The sequence below is a fragment of the Triplophysa dalaica genome, chromosome 25 (genome assembly GCF_015846415.1).
Source record: "Triplophysa dalaica isolate WHDGS20190420 chromosome 25, ASM1584641v1, whole genome shotgun sequence".
In the NCBI taxonomy this organism is placed as follows: domain Eukaryota; kingdom Metazoa; phylum Chordata; class Actinopteri; order Cypriniformes; family Nemacheilidae; genus Triplophysa; species Triplophysa dalaica.
In genome coordinates, this window is record NC_079566.1 from 16,076,850 (window position 1) to 16,099,401 (window position 22,552).

The window sequence follows — 22,552 nt, forward strand, 5'->3', positions numbered from 1 at the left end:
TGAGAGATGGAGGGACTCGCTCATGCATGAGAGGTTTGTTCACGCAGGTCGTGTTGCGTAACGTTACTTTGAATCCTCTGGTCTCTTCTCGTCTCGTGTGTGATGTAGGGCAGCTCATAGCCACAGGCACACGGACAACTCGCTTTACACCGAATCACAGCGGTGCTAGAAACACTCGACCAAAACACAAGATCTGAGAGAGACACGCAGGAAAAGCTCACCTGATCATGTTCACACGGTTTCTCAGTCGTCAGAGGCGCAGAGACGCTCGGCATGCTGGGACACAAACACACAGAGCAAGAGAATGACATGACTGCAAAACTCCATTCCAACAAACACAATTACTGTGATGTGAACCTCATATTCTATTTGAATAACAATAATAGTAACACAAACTAATGAATCGCCAAATAAAACATCTTCCAGGAATGAAGGCTTTGTGTCATTGGTGTCTGATAAATAAGACTCATGATCTCCTAACATGACCTCTGGCATCACAGGAGGATTTATTGCTCTAATAACCCTCTCTCTCTCTCTCTCTCTCTCTCTCTCTCCCTCTCTCCCTCTCTCAGACACACACACACGAAAAGAATGTGGTGTGAGAGATCACAAGTGCTTCTGAAATCACAATGTGATGTGTGTTCTCTGGTGGATTGTTGAAGTCATGCTGTTTCTGAGCCAACATTACCCATAAATATGACATTAGTTTTCATTTACGTCAATAAACTGAAAGAAGGTGTAATAGGAGCTTGTGTGCAGTAGGGGGCAGCACAGCTTAACACTGAACACACAGGCCATTAGAGTCAAAGAGGACGTGTGTGTTACTCTCTCAGCTGGCTCACAGATCTGATGTGTCTCTGAACTCTCTCGTCTGATGTTACCGACTGCAGCTTCATCTTCATCTGAACACGTCCATCCTTTATAAAAGAAGAGCCTCAAAGAAAGTGTGTCCAACTTCTGACCGCTGGTTAATATTTAAAGACACTACAAACACACTGTGATGTCATCAGGCTGAGTCACGACCCAGGATCACACACACTTATTTTCAGCCTTCGGTGTGTAAATGTCAACGTGACAGCCAATGAAGAGTTACCGACCTTCATTAAAACTCTCAGCAGAGCCGATCACAGGCTGTTCAGCGTTTATAACAACACACAATATTTATGAGACAGAATCAAGCTCGAGCCGGTTCTGAATGAAAGTGATCTGGAGTCAGATGATGAAAGCTGTGGTACCTGAAGAGTTCTTGTGTTCCTGTAAGCTCCTGCAGTCTTCTCTTGAGCAGGAGAATGTCAGCGGTGCAGCGCTCCTGTGTCTCCTCCATCTTCTGATGATAGTAGATCTTCAGTCGCTCCGTCTCCTGTCTGTGTCGCTCCTGAAACTCTGCAGAGACACCACACAGTCCGGGACCCAGAATCAGACTCATGATTCAGAAACTGATCGGATTTGAGGCAGAGGCAGACCATTCATGATTCAAGATTTGAATCTCGGTCAGGAAGAAAATGTAAATCGGAAAACGTAAAATCATTATTCCATTAAGAGGAATTAGTTTTAGTGTCGAGTCTCAGTTGAGTTCTGTTGTCAGACGTCTGAATGTCGGCATGAACTCTAAATCCAGACTTGAGTTCATTCAGACTGAGAAACGCACACTTGAATACGGTCCGTGTACGGTGACTGTGTGGTTTTTTACAGAATGAAAAGAGTAAAGCAGATGATAATGTACATGTGTACATATGTGATACGTGTAAACTCCTTTCATGTTAATGCCTCTTTAAATAATACATCTCCCACTGACCTTCAGAGTGACCCCTGACCTCCTGCTGCTCGCTCCTCATCTCCTCCTGCAAACACCGCAGCTCTCTCTCATGTGCATCCTGCAGCGCCTGATCTCGACTGCGCAGCTGTGCCTCCGTCTGCGCATGCAGACTCTCTCTGAGCAGCTCCAGCTGAGCGGCGTGAATCTGAGACAAACTGATGCGTTGAGCCTCCAACTGCAGCCGACACTCATCCTGCAGACACCGAATGAAAGTGATTCACTCGACTGAATCATGTGACTTTAAACGAATCAGAACTCCCCAAGTGTTATGCCCTCTTATCCACACGTGGATGTGGCTGGTTACTAGGGTGTTACTAAGGTATTCTGGGTGGTTGCTATGTGCCTTTTGGCCCACACCTATGTCTCTGTGATGTTTATTCAAATGTTCTTTAATGGATTTGATTATTTGCTCATCAGGAAAAATTAAACATTAAAGGACAGATTTTAAAGTAAAAAAAAATCACAGTGATCCTTAATTTAATTTTTCAAGGGGAAAGAAATGAAATAACACTAACTAATTGCTTAACAAGTTACACCCAACACTGCCAAAGTGTTTATACACAGCATTCCACAATAGTTTCTGTCAAGGCAATAGAGAAACGGTTGCCATAGTTACGCTATAAAACATGTATACCATTGATTTTAATAGACCACAAATTTTACATTACAGCCACCAAAACATATCAGTCGCAGACAATATTAACAGTGCAGGAACAAAAGACGACACTTAAGGTCTTTGCACATTTTTTGTATTTGCCGCTGGTCTGTACGGTGTCTCAGAGTTGTCAAAACGCCTCTCAAAATGTTTGCTATGGATGTGAAAAATACAGAAAATCATACCCAGTCCAAATTTATTTTGGACGGACAAAAATATCAGAGTTCATGTGATTGACACAGCGTGAGGTCGTATTTATTTTTTAACGTGCGGAATTTTCGGACTCAAGGTGCAATGGCCTGTAAAATGCTTTAGCTATAACATACGCTATAAATATGCAAATCTCTGAAACTAAGGGTCATTACTCTCTTCTCTTCACTTCATTTAACATAAATATATAATTCATGCAATTCTTAAATGTTTATGCGACTGCCCACTGAAGTTTGAGTTTCACAATGAACGTTGAAAGGTTGAGTATTTACATGATCAGAGTCATCCATGTCCTGTGTGTGTTTCAAACACTGAGTTCTGACGGAGTCTCCATCATCCTCAGGATCATTTGTCTTCACCTGCACACACACACACACAGATTTGAATTTATATAAAGATGATAAGGAGCCTGCAGAAATCTTTATAGGTATGACATCACGACACATATATACATCAACAGTAACCAGTGAACAACAGCGATCACAATAACATGAACAAACACATTAACCTGAAACCCCGTCTTCTACAAATCTGACAGCAAAAACATAAACGCACTTATAACTAATGAGCAATAAAAGAATCACATCGCTCGAACTGAGAATGACACACAGTCTCAATTACAGAAGATAAATCAACATTTATTACTTCAGAATTACTCGAACGAATGAAATGACAACAACGTCCACATCTACAAGAATCTGTCATCTACATTCACTGCACAAGTGTCAGATCTACACGAAAACAATCGACCTGTTGAGCTGTCAGACACAGACTAGAGGAAGTGAACCCTTCATTATTAATGCTGCACCGAGAGAAAATGAAGATGATAAGCCCTTCAACACTGCTGAGATCAAAGAGCATGAAACACAGCAGAATAAAGCCCAGAATAATCTGACGCGCATGCAGCAACTCGACACGCACGTCAATTCCTCCTACAGCCTTCACCTGAACATCACTGATACGCTGGAATAAAAACAACCCGCTGCAGAAACATGTGCTTGCTTCCAAACTGTTGCATTGAGAGTTTGTGCTCACCTGCTGCGGGCGTCTGCCGTCAGGCTCCGTCAGCACATCCTCATGCGCCGCTGCTGCTGCGTGTGTGCGTTCAGCAGGCGCCTCTGCTGTAGTACTCGCATGCGGCTCTCTCTCTCCTCTCTCACTCTGCTGTTGCGCCGGTGCTGCTGCGTGTGTGCGTTCAGCAGGCGCCTCTGCTGTAGTACTCGCATGCGCCTCTCTCTCTCCTCTCTCACTCTGCTGTTGCGCCGGTGCTGCTGCGTGTGTGCGTTCAGCAGGCGCCTCTGCTGTAGTACTCGCATGCAGCTCTCTCTCTCCGCCCTCGCTCTGCTGCGCTGCTGCTGCTGCCTGAGAGGAGGGGTCTCTGTAAACCCCCGGCCACTTCACCGGAGCAGAATTCTCCTGCGTCAAGATACTAAGGCACTGGAGATCGGAGCCGTGCTCTTGTTCTGCGCTCATCAGAGACGATTTCAGCGTCTCCGTCTTTTCTTCCAAACATCTGATGTGTGCGCGATGAGCTTCTCGAGAGCGCTGCCCACCGGCCACACCGCAGTCTTCAGCAGTCTCACCTCGGTCTCTCTTCAGCTCCTCTTGAAGACGTTTGACGTCGGCCTCCATCACCCTGACCTGAGCGACAGATTCAGAGAGTCTCTGTGTCAGGATCTTCTTCTCTCTCTCAGACGTCTCCAGTTTTTCCATCAGCTCAGTGGCGTCTTTTTCCACCAGCGCCTCGTCATCCTCACTTTTGTTTCTCGTTCGAAGCTCTCCGAGTTTGGTCTCATAGTCCATCGTTGCTTTGATCAAACGCTCCTCCAGCTGAACCTTGGCGTTCACCAGGCACGTATACTCGTCTTTCAGCTCCTGGTAGTTCACCTCGAAGTTCTTCTCTGCAAAGGAGAAAGTGTTTCTCTGCTTTTCTATCTCATTCTGAAGGTCTTTCAGTCGCATGTGCGTCTGTTCATTCTCTAAAGACAGATGTTGAGTTTTCTGCAGGAGAACTTCACGATCTTCCTTCAAGATCATCAGTTCGTCCCTCATGGCCGTGTTGGTCTCCTTTAAGATCTTGTTTTCATATTCCATCCTCTCCCAGTCTTCCTCTTTCGTTTTACCTCTCCGTTTAAGATTCTCCGTCTCCGTCTGTAACTCCCGCAGCTGTAGGACAAGTTCTTCAGCCCGCGAGCTCTCCGTCGCCCGATTCAGATCGCTTTTCAGCATGGAGATGTCTTGAAGCAGCGCGCCTCTCTCTGCCGCCAACGCCGCCCGCTCGTTCTCAGCGGACCTCAGCCTGTCCTCGAAATCCATCCGTAAGAGTTCCACGGACTCGCGGTGCCTCACAGCCATCTCGTCTCGCAGGTTCTCCCCGTTGAGTTGGCTTTCTCGCTGGAGGTCGTGTCGGAGTCGTGACAGCTCCTCCTCGTGGCTGAACAGCAGCTGCGTCCTCAAACGCTCCAGCTCGGCCTCCAGGGATTCCGCCATACGGTCCAGCACTGCGTCTTTTTCCCGCTCCAGCATGTCCAGTTTGATCTTGTAGTTGGTGATTTCTGATTCGTGCTTGGCCTCCAGGTCAACTGCGGTCTTCTGCGCTGCATCCAGCTGCGACTGCAGGTCACTGATTGCGTCATGCAGCAGCTGTGTTTCCGTCCGGCTTCTCTCTGGACTCTTGGATCGTATTGCCGACTGCACCTCCTGGTGCAAACGTTCCATTTGATTCACTAGGTCGATGTTTTCTGCGTTACTCTGCGTCCGTTCCCGCTCCGCCATCTCTCGCAACACCTGCGACTCCTGCAGCTTCTGCTGGAGCTCAATCAGCCTCACGTTTAGTACGTTGATGTCTGCGGTGCTGTGCGACAGCTGACCTTTAAACCTCTCCAGCTCCGAGCGATGCTGCAGGACTATCATCTCAGTGTCTTCTGAATGCTGCTCTCTCATTCGATCCATCTCTGATGCATGTTGGACACGAAGTTCCTGCTTCATCTGTGCGATCTGCTGCCCGTACATTTCGTCCAGTTCCGCCCGGAGCTGATCCATCCTGCGTGTCCAATCTTCCTCTATTCTCTGGATGGTCTGGCCCTCTGATTGGCTGCCCTGATGACAGCGCTGTTGAAGGTCCTCGACGGTCTTCATGAGCTGCAGTATTTCTGTAGATGACATTCTCTCTTTCTGTCTGGACGCAGAGAGCTCTCGTTCACAGTTCTCCAGCTCTTGAGTCTTTGCAGACAGATGTTTGTTCACTTCATCTAGTTGTTGCGTGGTGGTCAGCATCTCATCCTGGAGATGAGATAACGTCAGCGCGTGACCTGAAATCAGACGCTGTTGCTCAGCATTCAGCAGATCTTTTTCTTGCAAACGCTCAGATGATGATTGTTCAGATTGTGAGCGGATCTGGAGAGAAAGAAACAGCATGTCTTAGGGAACAATGATGATTTTAATCAAGTGATGTTTTAGATGCCTGATAACATTATTGAGCACTTTTCACATAAGACTGCTTCGGCGCGCCACTATTAAAATGCGCTTGAATGCGTGTTTACATTCTAAATATTTCCGTTATCAGCCCTGCGGTGGAAAAGGAAACTATTTACCTACCGGATGGTATGAATCGGCACGGAGTGGAATGCTTTGGCAATGAGAATGATTCGGCGCGATGATGTGAAAAGCGCTAATATTGTAGAGAATAATGTACAATAACATAAATCTACACAAACGTGTGTATTACATGTATAGAGTTCACGTTGTCATCATGGAACTTTTCAAAAATGCAAAGGTAAAAGTTCTCATGTAAATGTAGACTTACACCGTGTCCTAACCAAGCAAGATGTTAATCAGAGGTTTTGTAATAACTAGCCTCAATAGCGCTGCCCAACAACCAATGGCTGTTTCTATTTCTGTGATGTCGCGGCTGACAGCTCCACCCTATCGACGATCTCATCCGATGTAAGTTCTGTACCTCATGAATACTAATCACCAAACATGGATAAGTTTGGTGATCACCAAACATGCAATAATGCGTTTAGATTCTGAAATTATAGCATAGCGTCAGGCGAGGCATCACTGAAGTCATGGGAACAAGACGCATCTCTACATGTACTTTTCAGCTGCAGTGTGAGAGGGACAGAGAAAAGCTGTTCTGATTGGCTGTTCTTTGAGATTGTCCATACCGGACGGCAAAAAGGTGAATCAAACAAATTGCTTATCACAGGAATCTCATGGCGTTTGGTTAAGATGCAGTGTATGTCTGAAATGTCTGAATGCTTTGAATGTGCAGATACTGTGTTAACCATCTACTTCATCCAATGAAATGTTTCAACTTGATCTAAAGTGTAAAAGCTCCGAAAGGTTAAAGTGGCCTCACCCTGTCAGCTTGATCAAGCCTCTCCTGAAGCTGTGAGATTAATAACAGGTGTTCCTGTGTCTTCTCCTGGTGACCTTTGACCTGTGCGTCCCTCTCCTCCAGCTGTTGTTGGTGCAGCGATATCTGCTGACGGGCCTGTAGAAGATCAGCGGCGGAGGAGCTGATGCTGGAGCTGATGCTGGAGCTTCTCAGTATCTGGCCTGTCTGCAGCTGACAGAAGAGGAGGTGATACAGCAGACATCAGTTACACATTTACAGATAAATAACATCAGATAAAACATGACCTAAGTCTTCTTCTTATATCTGGAAGAGCTTTAGAGAATCGTGAAGCAGCCGATACCTGTTGGAATTGAATCTGAAGTTTCTGACTTTGCTCCGTCAGCTCCAGAAACTCTCTCATCACGTCCTCTTTCTCCACACGCGCCTGCTGCAGGTTGGTCGTGAGCTGCGTGATGATTTCATCTCTCTGCTTCAACGCTTCCTCAAAGTCCTGCAGCTGCGGACACAACACGACACAAGAAGTCTCATTCTGTGAGTCTCTGAGAGAGGTTTCAAGTGGTCACATCAAATTGCATTTCAATGATAGCAATTACAAACTTTTAAAAGTCCTAATGGACACCTCCGCAGGTCTTAAACAGCAGGATCTCTAACAATTTTGCTGATTAACACAATTTTCTTGGCAGCTTAATAGAGTGCATGTCAAAGAAAGGACTGAGCGGATTGTTGAAAGCCCAATGATGCTGTAAGAAGCCTAAGACTCAGATCCCTTCAGAGAGGTGACATCAGGGTCGTGTGTGGGCCCGTCCATCACCCACTCCTTTCGTGTGACTCACGGCATGGCTCGGAAAGTCAAGGACTCGGGTACCTGCTGTACTCCTTCAGTTCCAAACGCAGCCCTGATCTCGTCCAGCTCTTGGCTCAGCTCCTCCATGGCCAGAGTTTTAGCGGCCAACTCATCCTGCATTATCTGTGCCGGACTGCCGCTCTGGTGGTCCGGCTCCACGTGCGTCTCTTCGTCCTCCTGATGAAGAGAGCGGGAGAGTCAGATCTGATCCAAAGAGCCACGTGAGCGGCGCTGGTGCTCGACTCTCAAAACACTGACTCTTATTTAAAGCATTTTTCATATCTTTGGCGAAACGTGGCTTTTATGCACGTCCTGTCCTGTAGCTCAGTGGTGGCGCTAACAACGCCAAGGTCATGGGTTCGATCTCTGGGATTGCCCATCATTAGAAACAAATGTATAATCTTTGGATAAAAGCATCTGGCGAATGCATAAATGTGAAGGATTGAAACATGTTTGTCTGTATAAGGTCTACCATTAGTGTTAACAGAAGAGAGTCGAGCACATCTCTTATATAAGCAGCTTTCATGTGGCCTTTACACCACCAACACCAATATTACATACACCCAAACAAAATGCCAAGCAGCTGCATTTCCCCCGCTGAAGCTGTGAATCGAGCGAGCGAGGTTGAACCAAAGTTCATCCGTGGCCTTCACATTAGCATATTCTCCATCAGCAGAGCAGAGGAGAAGAGAAACGCTGAGGTTAGTACAGAGGAGAAGAGAGAGCAATGAAGAGACAGATTACTGTACCCCCATCACAGACGCCACACCGTCTCCTGTCCTCTCCTGGAAACCGTTCACCTGTCAGTTCACAACATCACATATCAAACACGGCTCATCACAACAAACGTGTAAATCTAGAGATGAGGGAGAAAGAATGCTGGTGACCACTTCCACTGCATGAATGCAAAACCACAGAGATGTTTCTTCATACATTTGATTGACATGAGTCAGGAGAAATGAATTTGGATTTTCAGGTGAACTATGCCGACAGTACACTGCAAACATGACGTTCTTACTAAGGGTTTTGTAGTTGAAATAACGAAACATTCTTAAATCAAGATGCACTCACTTGACAAGAAAAGTTCCCTAAGATGTTTAGTCTCTTTTGAAGGAGAAAAGTATAAGAATTAAGGAAGTTTATTGAAAAAAACAAGCAAAGAAAAGCCAATGGGCTGAGAAAGGTCAAACAAAATTCAAGAGGTTTTTTTTTCTCACTTTTTTTAATGCTTCATTCTATATAATTTTTCAGGAAACCGGACTAAATATATTTTTTTCCACTTTTGTCACATAATTTGATATTGATTTAAGAAGTTTTAGATAATTTTTTTACCAAAAATAAGAGAAAAATGCTTAGCCACAATGTCCTTTTTTCTCATTTGTCTCACATCGACCGTACACTGATGCTTCGAAACATTGTCCACAAGCACAATAACCCTCTCTTGCAAGTCATAAAAACAACAAAACATGATCTGTAGAGATGATGAACCACAGCACACCACTGACTCCCTCACTAACAACAACAACCTGAAACAACAGTAAGAGAGTCATGATGATGAAGACATGATGATGAAGCTCACCTCTGAGGAGCAGTCTTCTGCTGTCGTGGACATCTCACTCTCCGGCTGAAAATAGACAAGAAATGAGGCCACGTGTGAAATTAATGTCTTCACTGTTCCATTTGCGCTTTCTTTAGTGTTACTGGGTCACTGACATGATTTTGTCAGGAAATGATGAGAATGAGCGAGAGAGAGAGAGAGACGCACAGATTCATACTTTAGAAATAAAAGCAAAGCACTGCCGTTCTCATTTCCTTAAGCTTACGGGTCTTTTGTGAAGAACACGGCTCATTACGCTCGTGTGGAACCATGCGTGAACGTTTGACCTATATCCAGATCAGACCAGAGACCCCCCCCACACATGTAATAACATTCACGTGTGTGTTGAAGACACGACTGAGATAGCACTGTTATTGATGAATGATGATGATGTGATAAAACACAACATAATGAGAGATGACAACATATCTATATAGAACACTTACATGACATCAACCTTCACCACATTCACTCAAAACACTGAGAAAAACCTTGACTACGTGTGTTACTTGTTGTCAGTATGAGTGGACGAGTGTATTGACCAATCGGCATCCAGGAGCAGAAGTGATGCATAATCTGTGTTTACATAATGAATCCGAGCAGAAAATACACAGATCTGTAATCGACTTCATCCGATGAATTTATCAGGTGCTTCAAGCCGCTCGCAGTCGCACAGCGATGAAGAACAACACTCACATGCGTTTCCATGGCAACAGATGCAGGAGGAAGTTACAGGGCCTCTTCAAAGTTTGCCATGCTGATTTAAATGTAAACGTGGGTCAAAAACGCATCACGCCGGTTCATTGTTCATGCAATGACGTCTGCTGTGGTCTCTCCGCCGTGTTTTTAAAGCACAACAGCATTCTTCCTGGAGAAAGCACTCTTGACAAAGCACTCAGACGCGTTCAGAAGAGGCTGAATAGACCGCAAGGACATCCGCATCACACACGCAGACTGCTTAACCAGTTTAAACGCAGTTGTCTGTTGCCTTGGCAACCACTAATTCACACTCGTCCACAACTGCAAATACAACCCAAAGCTGCAGGCTAGTAAAAATTCACACAGTCCGAACAAGAAATATGTCTGTTAAATAGCCACGGACATTACTAATCTGAGTTTAACATCAATGATTTATTATCCTGCTATTGAAGTGAGTGTAACACACATCGTCACAGTACTGCTACACAACAACACTGAGCCTCACGTGACTTTAAGACATCCTTGTCATCATGTATTCATCCTCATGTCATGTCAAACCTGCATGAGTTTCTTTCTTCTGCACACATAAAAGAAGAAGATATTTTGAAGAATTCCATTGACTTCTATTGTACGAACACAAAACCACTGTGAGACATTTTTTCAAAATATCTTCTTTTGTGTTCCACTGAAGAAAGAGACACATGCAGATTAAGAAACACACAACTGATTATTTATTATTTTGGGCGAGTGATTTTCCTTTTGTGATGCCACAACAAAGAGCCACACATGTTTTCACAAAATGGAACACAATGTCACGATGAATGAAGGTTGTGAGTATGAATATCAAAATGAATATCAAGACTGTGTTGTTCACTTCTTAGAGACTACAGAACGCACACTACACACACTGTACGTCATCTTTGAGTTGTGAGTGTGTGCTTTAATTCAAAGAGATACACCAGGTTCTGTATAATAACATGAATAAGATGTAATCATGTGTGTGCGTCTATAAACAATCCTTGTTTTAAAACTTCTGTTGGAGAAACAGTTAGCAGTACTTTATTCCCATCTGACAGGGATCACACGTTTCCAAAAGAATTCAGATGACATTTGTGACCTCACCTCTATGGTGTAAGTCTGATCGTGGGTGACGGTTTCACCACTGCGGAGAGTCTTTGAGAGAGAGAAGACGGTAGTCTGATCTCCTCTCTGTTCGCCCAGCGTCTGATCTTCATCATCTCTTCTCTGCTCCTCTGATTCCACCTTCTTTTTCTTCTTCTTCTGTTTCTTCTGTCCATCAGACAGAGCTTTCCTCTGACGGTACTCGGCCAGCTGCAAGACAAATGACAAAACACACGTGTCAGAAAAGAAGGTTTCTATAGAATAACACAACAAACTATACATGTCTGGTTTCTCAATATGTCCATTTGTTCTGAAGAAAAACTCATCTGTGGCAGAATGATTCTTTGAGACAAAACTCTGCGCGTATGTATCTGAACTCTCTTCTAAATGACTGACTGCTCACACCGCATCAGAGCACATCTGTATATCTGCACGGTTCTTCTCCTTTGTGTTTACAGACGTGATGTAATGACGCAAAGAGGTACTCCCCCAAATTAACATTTTCTGAATGGGCCGACCCGACAGCGTAAATGATCAATCATTATTATAAGCCTACCGTTGTGAATCAGGGTAAGATAAGACAATTGTTTTGAACGCTGATCTGTCTGTGTATTTACTCAAAAATGTATTTACGATTATTTTTACCCAAAAAAGTTACGGATTGCAGCTTTAACTAAACTTCAAATATTTTTGACCCGACAAGAGATACGGATTGCGGCTATAATAGAATTTTAATTAAATAATTATTAAGCCAAAAAAGGTACAGATTACAGCATTAATTAAACTTTAAATTATTATTACCCCCAAAAAGTCACGGATTGCCACTTTTATTAAACTTTAATTAAATAATTTTTACCCCAAAAAGATTCAGATTGCAGCTTTAATTACACCAAACACACTGTGAAGATCCTTCAAGAGTTGTCAAGATTACATGAAATGAAAATGGACCCTGTTACGTTTCCTGTGACACACACACACAACCAGCAGCTGTTAGAAAAATAATAGGCCATCTGTCTGCGTACGCACACACACACACACACCTGTCTACAGATCCTTTCACTTCATAAGTGTCACTCTTAAAACAAGCCCCAGTTTCATTCACAGTAATTTTGTTTACACGTGATGAACCTTGTGTCATGTGACCTGTTAAAGAAGTCACATGACTCTCTGAGCACCAGTGGCTGTCAATCACAGTCCCAGTCAAACACACAGATGAGTGAGAAACACATGTCACTGATTCAGAGTCATTCACGCGGCTGTAACGGTGACAGCTGTACATGTGTTTTTAACATGATTTATGTAAACACGTAGAGAGAGAGAGAGAGAGAGAGTTCAGACCCATGTATGTGTGCATTACACTCAGGAGTCCAGAGGTGACGTGTACACAACACAACACAGTTTCACCTTCTTTGTTAGGTAAATGACAGCAGTATAAACTGAACCCAGGTCAGATGCACCTCTGGGATCAGAGCAGCAGGTCATGTTTGTGAACGTCAGAGATAGACTGAGGACTCCTGGGAAAGAAAACAAGACCTGCAGCTGGAAACAACACATCCCGAGGAAGAGAGACGGTCACTGCTTCAACTCACATCCAATATTATAACTATTAAAAATGATTCTCTTTTAAAAACTTATCTTATAAAATGATGAATGTCAGAATCACATCAACAGTTTTTCTTATTTAGTTTTGTGTGTGAAGCAGAGACATCTGTAGCGCTGTCATGGATGTGAGTATAAATCAGGCCTGATAAAGTCTGCTCACAATAAAATCTTCAAGTATCTGTCGTGTGCTCCTTCACCATGTGTGACAGAACCACAGCAGATGAAGCCGCACAGCTTGAAATCAAAGGCTGTCATTCATCTCAGGTTATCTCATCTCATCCCTGAGGAGACTGACCTCACTTCAGCCTGTATGGACACATGTTTACAGTGATTTGAGGTCTACTCGGATACTCGTCCTCATCTGACACATTCATATCCAATTAACCCAATTAATGTCAATATACATCAATATTGTAAATATTAAAGATCGACTGATTCAGGGCTTTTTCAGTTGCCGATATGGTCATGTCAATACCTATATCTGATAGGAGATACTGATGAGTTTGACATTCATGATGAAGATAGACTTCAAATACCAGCTGATTAAATCACCATAAACATAAACACAACAGAGACAGAGAATGTGACCTCGTGAGATGAGATCTCGCATCACAAATCTGAAAAAAAAAAAACTGAGACGTGTGAAATAATTACAGACAACAGATAACACTGGCATTAACACATACGTGAGCGACGCATGCGTTAATGAAGATCATGACGGTGGCGTTTGTCAGAGGTTTTGAATCATGATGTCTGCTTTTTAAATCAGTTTTAGATGCGTCTAATTTAAAGGGAGACTTCACCCAAAAATTTGAATTCTGTCATCAACCGTCAGGTTGTTCCAAATGTGTATAAAAGAGTAACACAAAAAAAAAATTTGGAAGAATGCTTATAACTAAAAAGCTCCCTACTCCCTTAGTTGAGAAAAATCACTTTATCATTTTTTGTTGTTATTGTTGAACACGAAATAAGACATTTTGAAGAATGTAGGCAGTTCTGGGACACTTTTGACTACCATCGTTATTACCATATATTATTAATTGTGATTTGGCAGCATTACATTTCTCAAACACGCCAATATTTTCAGCAAAGAAAAGCTGGATTTAGCGCCTACTGTCGGCCATTTTGTTTTAAATTGTTAAATTTCTTCTTTTTCTACAATTTAAACAGTTTAACTAAAGACTACCATGAGTTTATTTTAACTTTCTTCATAGACTTTAGTTAGTCAGATTAATTCTCAGATGCTGTCTTAAAATCAGGGCTATGTTTATGCAACGGCCCCGTGGTTTAATTACAGCATCTCTCAATGAGACGGGTCGTGTTTATTGGCCAAGACAATTATCCCAGCAGAATATTGATGGGATTACCACAAAAGGGTTTGTGTGTGTGTGTGTACTCCAGGCCTGACCTCTTGTTAACTAATGCTTTTAGCCTACAACCACAACACACACACACACAAATGAGACCCAATTAACGCTCTCAGATCTGATGAACGCACAAAACCCGTTCATGGCATATTGAAAGGGAACAATCGATTAGGAATAATGAAACAGAATCAACATTAAAGAAGGAAAGAGATGTTTGGATCAATGCTCCTAAGACTAGGATCCACTGCAAAATAATCTTTCCTGTAGCTCAGTGGAAAGAGCATTGCGGTAACAACGCAAGGTTGTGGGTTCGATCCCAGGGGATTGCACATACCTAATTATAAATGTATAGGTTAATGCAATATAAATTGCTTTGGATAAAAGCGTCCGCCAAATGCATAGCTGTAAATGTAATCCGTCAACAAACTCATAGAGCTGAAGAGAAAGAGATTACACCCAGAATCAACCAGCACCTAGAAAATAAACTATTATTTACTGAAACAAAATTAACAAATCATAAACAACAGAAAATTAATTAAAGCTATTATGAGAACATTCATGAAAGATATTTGCAGAATGATAATGCACACACACACACACACACACATTACTTGTGTAAGGAATAAGCAGAATTTCTCATGAACTGAACTCATTTATGATTAGACATTTAGGAAACATGCTAAATTCATTGGTTTGCCAAAAATAACCGTCATTGCACTCTGAAATGTGTGTTCTGTGATGGAAATGTCTGTTTTTATTTTGGTCAGTGTGACCCCGCCCACTAATGATCATAGAGAGCCGAGTTGATGACGTATTTTTGTGTGCAAAACCCAGAAGCGAGTTACAAATAAACCATCATTTATTGGTATCGGTAACTATTTGGTAAATCGCCTGAAATAAGGTCAGTGGTAATCAAAACTTCTAAATATTGTCACGTATTATTCTACGACATCAAAAACATCAGTTATAACACACTTGTCAGTTTTTAAAGCCATTTTGTGTCTTAAATTGGGGATTTCTAAAAGCGTCTACTTCCTTTGGTGGGGACGTTAGACGTCATCTCGCATATAAAGCTCACAAATAATGAAACATGGGCACAAATCTCTTTAAATGTAGATGTGGATCCATTTGAAGAGTAATGACTTAACAGGGAACACATTCTTCATAATGTTTAAAAGATTTGTCGGAAGCTTGGTGGTGGTGACGTTGATATCGAGCAACCTTAAGTGTAGTGTGGTTATAGCATTGTGTTAGCTTCTGACTTCTGCATAATGTTAATGTTAAACATTTGTGCGGTGCTGACGAGCAGAAATTTCATCTTATTTACATAAGTGATAAGTTGATAAGACACATTATGATCATTCCTGATGAATCTGTGGGTTATCATCACACCATCATCACATTACCACAAACATCACGAAACGTGAGACACATCCTCTCAAACATATTCCTTCATGTCAGTGGGATTATGAATCCACAGAGCTGCTGTTGTGTTTGTTCTATCATGTATCTGAATTCTCAAATGTACTGGACACACTCATTCTGTCCTCCGCTTCTGTTGAGGATGTGTGATCCATGCATTGGGACTATGAGAGCGTCTGAGAGAGCAAACAAACAGCACATCTGACCACACACATGACGTGACACATCACTGTGAGGGCGAGTGGAAGTGCAGAACTGACGAGTCAGAGGTCAGGGGTCGTCTGATGACCTGTCCACAGCATATGATAGCGTCTGTTCGGAAGAAATGTAACCTGACATTCAAAGGAACGCTCCACTTTTTTGAAAATATGCTAATTTTCCAGCTCCCCAAGAGTTAATAAGTTGAGTTTTACCGTTTTGGAATGTATTCTGCTGATCTCTGGGTCTGGCGATAGCACTTTTAGCATAGCTTAGCACAGATCTTTGAATCCAACTAGACCAGTAGCACCGCTCTCAAGTGGAAGTTTGCGCCGCATTGCAACACAAAGCCATCGACTAAATGCTTTAAAGGAATACTTTAACTTCAAAATGAAAATCCTGTCATCATTTACTCGTCTTTCTGTCATTTTAAAACCGTTCTTTCTTCTGCAGAACACACAAGAAGATATTTTGAAAAATGTCGATAACAGAAAACTGTGGGTCATCATTGAAGTCAATGGGGATCAACAGTTTTCAGTTACCAACCTTTGAACTTTTCCTTTTTGCTCTTGCTGGACAAACAAGATTTAAATTCTGTTGATCAGCAGCTGAAGATAAGAAATGTGTTAGCATCTGTGCTTTTGTTAACATTTCCTTTAAGTGTTGGAGAAATGATGAATCATTCTGAATCATGTCCCTCGATCACTAATGTCTTTGTTCAGTGGGTCCTGATATTTCTAAAGGTCTGTAAAAATGAAGAGGTTTTGCACATCTCACTTCCACCTGCTTCGTTTCTGTCAGAGCCGTTTCAAGGTTCTCAGAGAGGTTTAGGAGAATTCTGAACAATGCAAAACACTCCAGCTTTATTGTTACATAATATGTGGCCGCTGCAGGTTACCATAGAAATGAAATGACATGTAGATGGACTGAGACGAAGCCCGGCTGGAGTCTCATGAGCAGACAACACGAGACAAACTGATGACATTCTTCAAGACATTATTTCCTCAACAGGGCTGGACTTAAAGGACTGGGGGCAGCATGGGAGATCCTCGGGCCAGTTGAGAGAACCGTCACAGGAAATTATAATTTGTACTTTTTTAAGACTTGCATATTTAAATATTTCCAAGAAGATGCAAAAGAGGACTAGATTTGGTTCTCACGTGCTGTTTTAGAAACGCAAGCGGCTGGAATGCCGAGCAAATTCTTGAATTGAGTTCTCTCTCATGTCTTCTTACTCTTAATCGGACATATTGACACAAAATTATGCCAAAATGCCAATATTATCAATAATACTTTAAAAGTAATCAATTATTTCTTACGGGAACAAAACACATGTGAAAACAAGAGGCGTGTGTTACATCTGTGCATCTCTTAAAGGGGCAGCAGCACAATAAACGTCTCAGTTTTGTTCATCAAACAACAACGAAAGAAGATAAAAAACTTTCACAGCTCTTTACTGATTAAATTTAACATTAGTAATGTAAAATCAATATTATATTGAATACAGTGAAGACTATAAAGTATAACTGATAACTATTATTAGACTAATCTGAAACACCTGAAATGCATTGATTATTTGTGCTAAGGCACATACTTTGATTACTTGATATTATTTACTTACTGATTCATTGTCTTCAAAATTATTTTTGTTGATAATTTTGAGATATAGGATAATAGTTTTTTATATAGGGTTAGGGTTTTAAATAGGTATTATACCTTTTTTTTTAAATTACATGGGGAAAAAACAACAAACAAATAACTAGATGTTATTTAATGTATAATTTGTGGTGGGGCGAGTGAAATTTTTGTCAGGGCCAGTAGAAAAAAATCCTTAGTGTTGAGTCCTGCTCACAGACAAAAGAGATGAGTGAAGAAATGATCCCATGAGAACAAATCTTCATCACGATCATTCCCTTTGATAAGATTTATAGAGAGCTCATGTGTGTCTCAGATATTTCTCAAGAGAAAGAGTCAAAAATCTGAGTCTTTAGTATAATTAAAGATTTCAATGTGAAATCAAACATTTCTCATCAAACCAGATTATTTCACCTCCAAAATATTTATTAATTTATATACTCTTCATGTGTTTACACAATCACAGTCTTTCTCTTTTATTTTTCGTGAGTAAATTTAGGAGAAATGTCTGAGACGAAGGAACTTCATCAAATCTCCTGAGCTCTGAATGAGCAACATCTGAGCAATAACATTAAATGTACAGTATGTCTTATTACACGTACACTGTAGAAAATGTGTGTAGAAATAACAATACTACTGGCAGCAGTTTGCCGGTAATTTACTGTAGATTTACATTTTTAACTGGCAACAGTTTGTTCGAAGATAAATGATCATGAAACAATAACAAGTCTTTATCCTTTCAGAAAAAAACTATAAAATAACAGCCTCATGCAAAGCATTCTGGGAACCAAGAAGAAGAAAAACAGAACATTATTTAATAAAAGCATTATGGGAACCAAAAGTCCATTTTTAAATTTAGTCATTTAAGCGTCTTCTTAATGACTAAATGTAAATGTTGATTTCTGGTTCCCAGAATGCTTTGCATGAGGCTGTTATTTTATCATTCTTTCTGTAAAGTTAAAGACTTGTTAATGTTCTATTATCTTTTAATAAAAGGTTACCAAATAATTAGATAAATATAAATCAATCTACAGTAAATTACTGGTGGTTACCAGCTGCATAATCACAGCAAAAACGTTTACAGTGAACAGACATCATGTAAACTGTGACTGGTTCTCTGAAGGCCAACAGAGAACACAAATACAGAAGAATTACACCACGATTTGATGTATCAGAAAACATCTCTGTCCTGTCTCACAGAGCTCTGTTACTGTATCATTCATCATAAAAAATTAATTCAGTCTGTTTATTAATTTACCAGACAGCTTTCTTCAGTGGATGTTAATCAATTTTAGATTATATCAGGAGGATTGTGTATGTCAGGACAACACATGTGACTGTGTGTGTGTGCTCCATCACATAAAGCTGTCAAACTCATCACAAGTGACCTCATTCACATGTGTTCACTACATAGGGAGTACAGTAGTATACATCAAAACAGACTTTCTCAATGACAGATGCGTTCATTTCTGTTTTTTTTCATGTTTTCATATTCTGAATTTTAAAAGAACAGAATATTGGAATCAGTATTCATATTTTATTAGGGCTGCAGGATTAATCGCATTTAAACCGTGATGACGATAACTAATGTTTTAAAAGCAAGCACAAAACTCCCGATAAGGTCAGAAAATAATCGCAAAGCTTGTATCTTTGAAACTGCCACTTTACCGGAAATAAATATTTAAAATATTGTAATACTTTTGTGCAAAACCCACAGACGAACATGAAGGGACCACTCGTAATACTTTCAAGTTTCATTCTGAATGTCACAAAATGTTCATTTGGAGTGTTTAGATGATTGATTGTGTGCTTTGAAATACGTGTTGAAGACGTTCACGTAGCACATTCATTGGCTGTAAAGAATATGCCTAATAAACATTAAAAACTAAAGATCTGAACTGACAAAATAATCCTGTTTAATAATCCTGATTAAATTTTGAGTAAAATAATCGTGATGATCATTTTCCCCATGATCGTTCAGCTCTTTGTGTTGTAATAATGAATGAGAGAGCAGAATGTAAAGTTAGTGTGTGATGAGGACAGATGATCATGAGCATTGAGAGCTCTGAAGATGTGAAGCAATGCGACTCATAGACACTTTCTGTTTGCATTTGCCTGAAAATCAGGTTTCACAAGATCATCCACATGTTCACAGACACACACACACACACACTCACACACACACTACATGTGTGTATCAACTAAACGTCATACTGTCAGATTTACACTGATATCACATCACAACTCTCTGTAAGTGAAGCATTAGGCTGTAATAAATCAATACATGAGAGTGTTCAGAGGACTCACTACTGACACAACACATGACAACACACAAAATCTCAACAACACTCACACATCTCACAAATACTCTCATACCAAAACACTATTCTACAGCTACAGTCCATGACAGCAGTGAGGTAAATATCTCTCTCGATGAGCTCAATTTCATCAATATAAAGTCACGTGTGTAAATCTCAGTCTTATTCTGATGTGACACGACTGTCATGTTTTGAGGTAAATTCCAGCTGTGAGGTAAAGTGAAGGCAGTTCCTCACACACGCGTTAAATCATCAGCTGTGAGGTAAAGTGAAGGCAGTTCCTCACACACGCGTTAAATCATCAGCTGTGAGGTGAATATGTGTCGAGTCTCACCTTAGCTTTGCCGGCCTGTAGTTTCTTCTGTCGCTCGTCGTCCTCCATCATCTCTGCGGTCCCTGCGGCTTTAACACGGACACACGCGCGTCAGAAACACGCCACACACGCACACACAATACTCGTGCACGACTGTCATGAGTGTCCGCTCCGGTCCGGTTCGTCCGGTACAGCTGTGGGATTTACTCTGCGCTTTATTCGGGCTTTACGGCCACTGTCGCCGCCATGTTTCTCCACGTAAACACACGAGACTTCATGCGCGGTGACGTCATGACGCGAGAGCACGCACTGGTGACAGCTGTGCGCCGAGTCTGAACTGGTGCCTATTTCAAACGCTACCAACACTTAATAGATGAGATTAAACTGTGTGGATTTATATTGAATTGTGTATGTTTATATTGTTCTTTAGATATCAGCATAAGACCATACACATGATTGCTCTAAATACAGTTATTAACCATATTTTGTGAACACTATTCCAGCTCGTCTCCTCATCTGATTCAGTTAAGAACATGTCAAGGCAATAAAAGTGTGAATATTTAGTCAGATGTTATGACGTCATGAGAGAGGAGAATATTATTGAGTATATGTGTGTGTGGACTTGGTTTCTTTATGTTAGTGAGGACCTAAACCTGAATGTACACCAGCTCATGGGGACTCGTGTCACTGTTGGGACCAAAACTGAGGACCCCACGGGCACAAAAACATATAAATTGTACAGAAAGATAATTTTTGAAAATCTGTAAATGCAAAAAGTTTTCTATGATCTTTAGGTTTAGGGGTTTTGGTTAGGGGATCAAATTTACAGTTTGCACTATGCACTGTCCTCACAGAGATAATAAAACATACGTGTGTGTGTGTGTGTACCTGCAGTGGTGGGTGATGGTGGTCTGTTACTCCCGCGGCTGACCGGAGCAGAACAGCTGATGGTTTGACAGATCTTGAATTCCACCCATCTTCTCCTGGACATTCTTTACTCTCCTCGGCTGAAGTGAGCTTCACCTGTGAACTCTGATGCTGGAGCTCCAGAAACCCTCAGTGTTTGTTCTGTGCATTATTCATGTGAGTGTCCGGTTCACAAACACCTGAGAGAGAGAGAGAGAGAGAGAGAGAGAGAGAGAGAGAGAGACAACTACAGCTACTACATCACGTACTCATGTAATAATACTTTAGAGATTGATCTTGTCTGAACATTTAAATAAGTCTTTTTCTTTTTAAAAGGCACGTTGATCAGACTGTGAAATAACTAAACTGAATTAAAAGACCTCAGAACATGACAAAAAATATTGACACATGATGTGTGTGTGTGCTTTATTAATATTGATTATATATATATATATATATTCTTTTGTTTTTCTGTGGATACAATGTAAAGTATAAGTATAAATAAAATTAGCTATGTAAACCTATATGAGAAAGTTTTTTTATAGCACTTATGCTTTTGTTGTCCTTATGTTGCTCCAATTGCTTTCATTGCTTCCTCCTCTGTCAGTCACTTTGGATAAAAGCATCTGCTACTAAATGTAAATGTAAGTATAATGCAGAATAATGCAATGTAAGGTGATTAAAAGCGTCTGCCAGATGTATAAATGTCAATGCTAGCACATCTCTGGTTTGGTCTTCGATTAGAAATGTTTGAGTTCCTTTCGAGATCTCTGACTCTTGATTCTTCGCTTTTCTTAGCTATCTGGGGAAGTCTGAACATAGTTTGAGACATTTTTTCAAGATATTCTCAGAGATCAAGTTTGTCTAATGCAGGAGAACATTTGAAAAGTAGATTGTTGCGTTTACAGCCGAGATAGTATCCAGATTTCATTGATGATTGTGAGTGACTCACTGAACAGAGATGTTGCCATTAAACCCTAAAGCTCGTGGGTTTTGTAGGAGCAGAGGAAACTCTATCAGTCTTCAGTCACATTGAGACCGATGTGAATAATGAAGGAGATGTGAGGAGGCTGAATGAAATATTCATGAGACAGGGTCTCATCACAGGCAGCACACATGGAGAATGATGCTTGAGAGACCCTGAGCTCGAGTGAGTCCTCAGAGAACATCATCACTCAATATATTCAACAGTGCTTCCTTTCATTCAGCCATTAAACCTTTCCTTCATCTGGAACATACAGTCACACAAATCATGTCTTTATGACACTTTTCACACAGAACACCAACACAGGTTTTTGGAAAAGCAGCTTTGATCATACGAGAGACAATTCTATTACCATCTGATGATGCATAAACATCTTTTGGTTAGTAAAGATCCTTCTGGATGTAGATAATCGGTGTATTAAGAACTTTGTAAGGTAAAACCTCTATATATCTGTATTATAATGCTGTGATGTTGAAAGTGAACTGTCACGGTCCTCTGGT

The 22,552-nt window shown here is 41.3% G+C and overlaps 1 protein-coding gene across 9 annotated transcripts in view; it reads right to left on the reverse strand.

The window, feature by feature from the left end:
• The window catches only part of akap9 (A kinase (PRKA) anchor protein 9), a 48,860-nt gene extending 28,452 nt beyond the window's left edge, over window positions 1-20,408 (reverse strand). For 7 of the 9 annotated variants that reach the window (XM_056740776.1, XM_056740779.1, XM_056740781.1 and 4 more), the window contains exons 1-12: window positions 20,183-20,408; window positions 11,307-11,516; window positions 9,468-9,512; window positions 8,638-8,688; window positions 7,910-8,065; window positions 7,385-7,540; window positions 7,045-7,254; window positions 3,717-6,077; window positions 2,954-3,040; window positions 1,796-2,009; window positions 1,236-1,383; window positions 222-276 (exon numbers count right to left, since the gene is read on the reverse strand). In XM_056740776.1, the coding sequence (XP_056596754.1) occupies window positions 222-276; window positions 1,236-1,383; window positions 1,796-2,009; window positions 2,954-3,040; window positions 3,717-6,077; window positions 7,045-7,254; window positions 7,385-7,540; window positions 7,910-8,065; window positions 8,638-8,688; window positions 9,468-9,512; window positions 11,307-11,516; window positions 20,183-20,233 (3,744 nt within the window). In that variant the 5' untranslated portion in view covers window positions 20,234-20,408. The remainder of the gene's footprint in view (window positions 1-221; window positions 277-1,235; window positions 1,384-1,795; window positions 2,010-2,953; window positions 3,041-3,716; window positions 6,078-7,044; window positions 7,255-7,384; window positions 7,541-7,909; window positions 8,066-8,637; window positions 8,689-9,467; window positions 9,513-11,306; window positions 11,517-20,182) is intronic. The other 2 variants (XM_056740782.1, XM_056740780.1) reach the window with 1 other exon arrangement.
• Window positions 20,409-22,552: the final 2,144 nt, after the last annotated feature.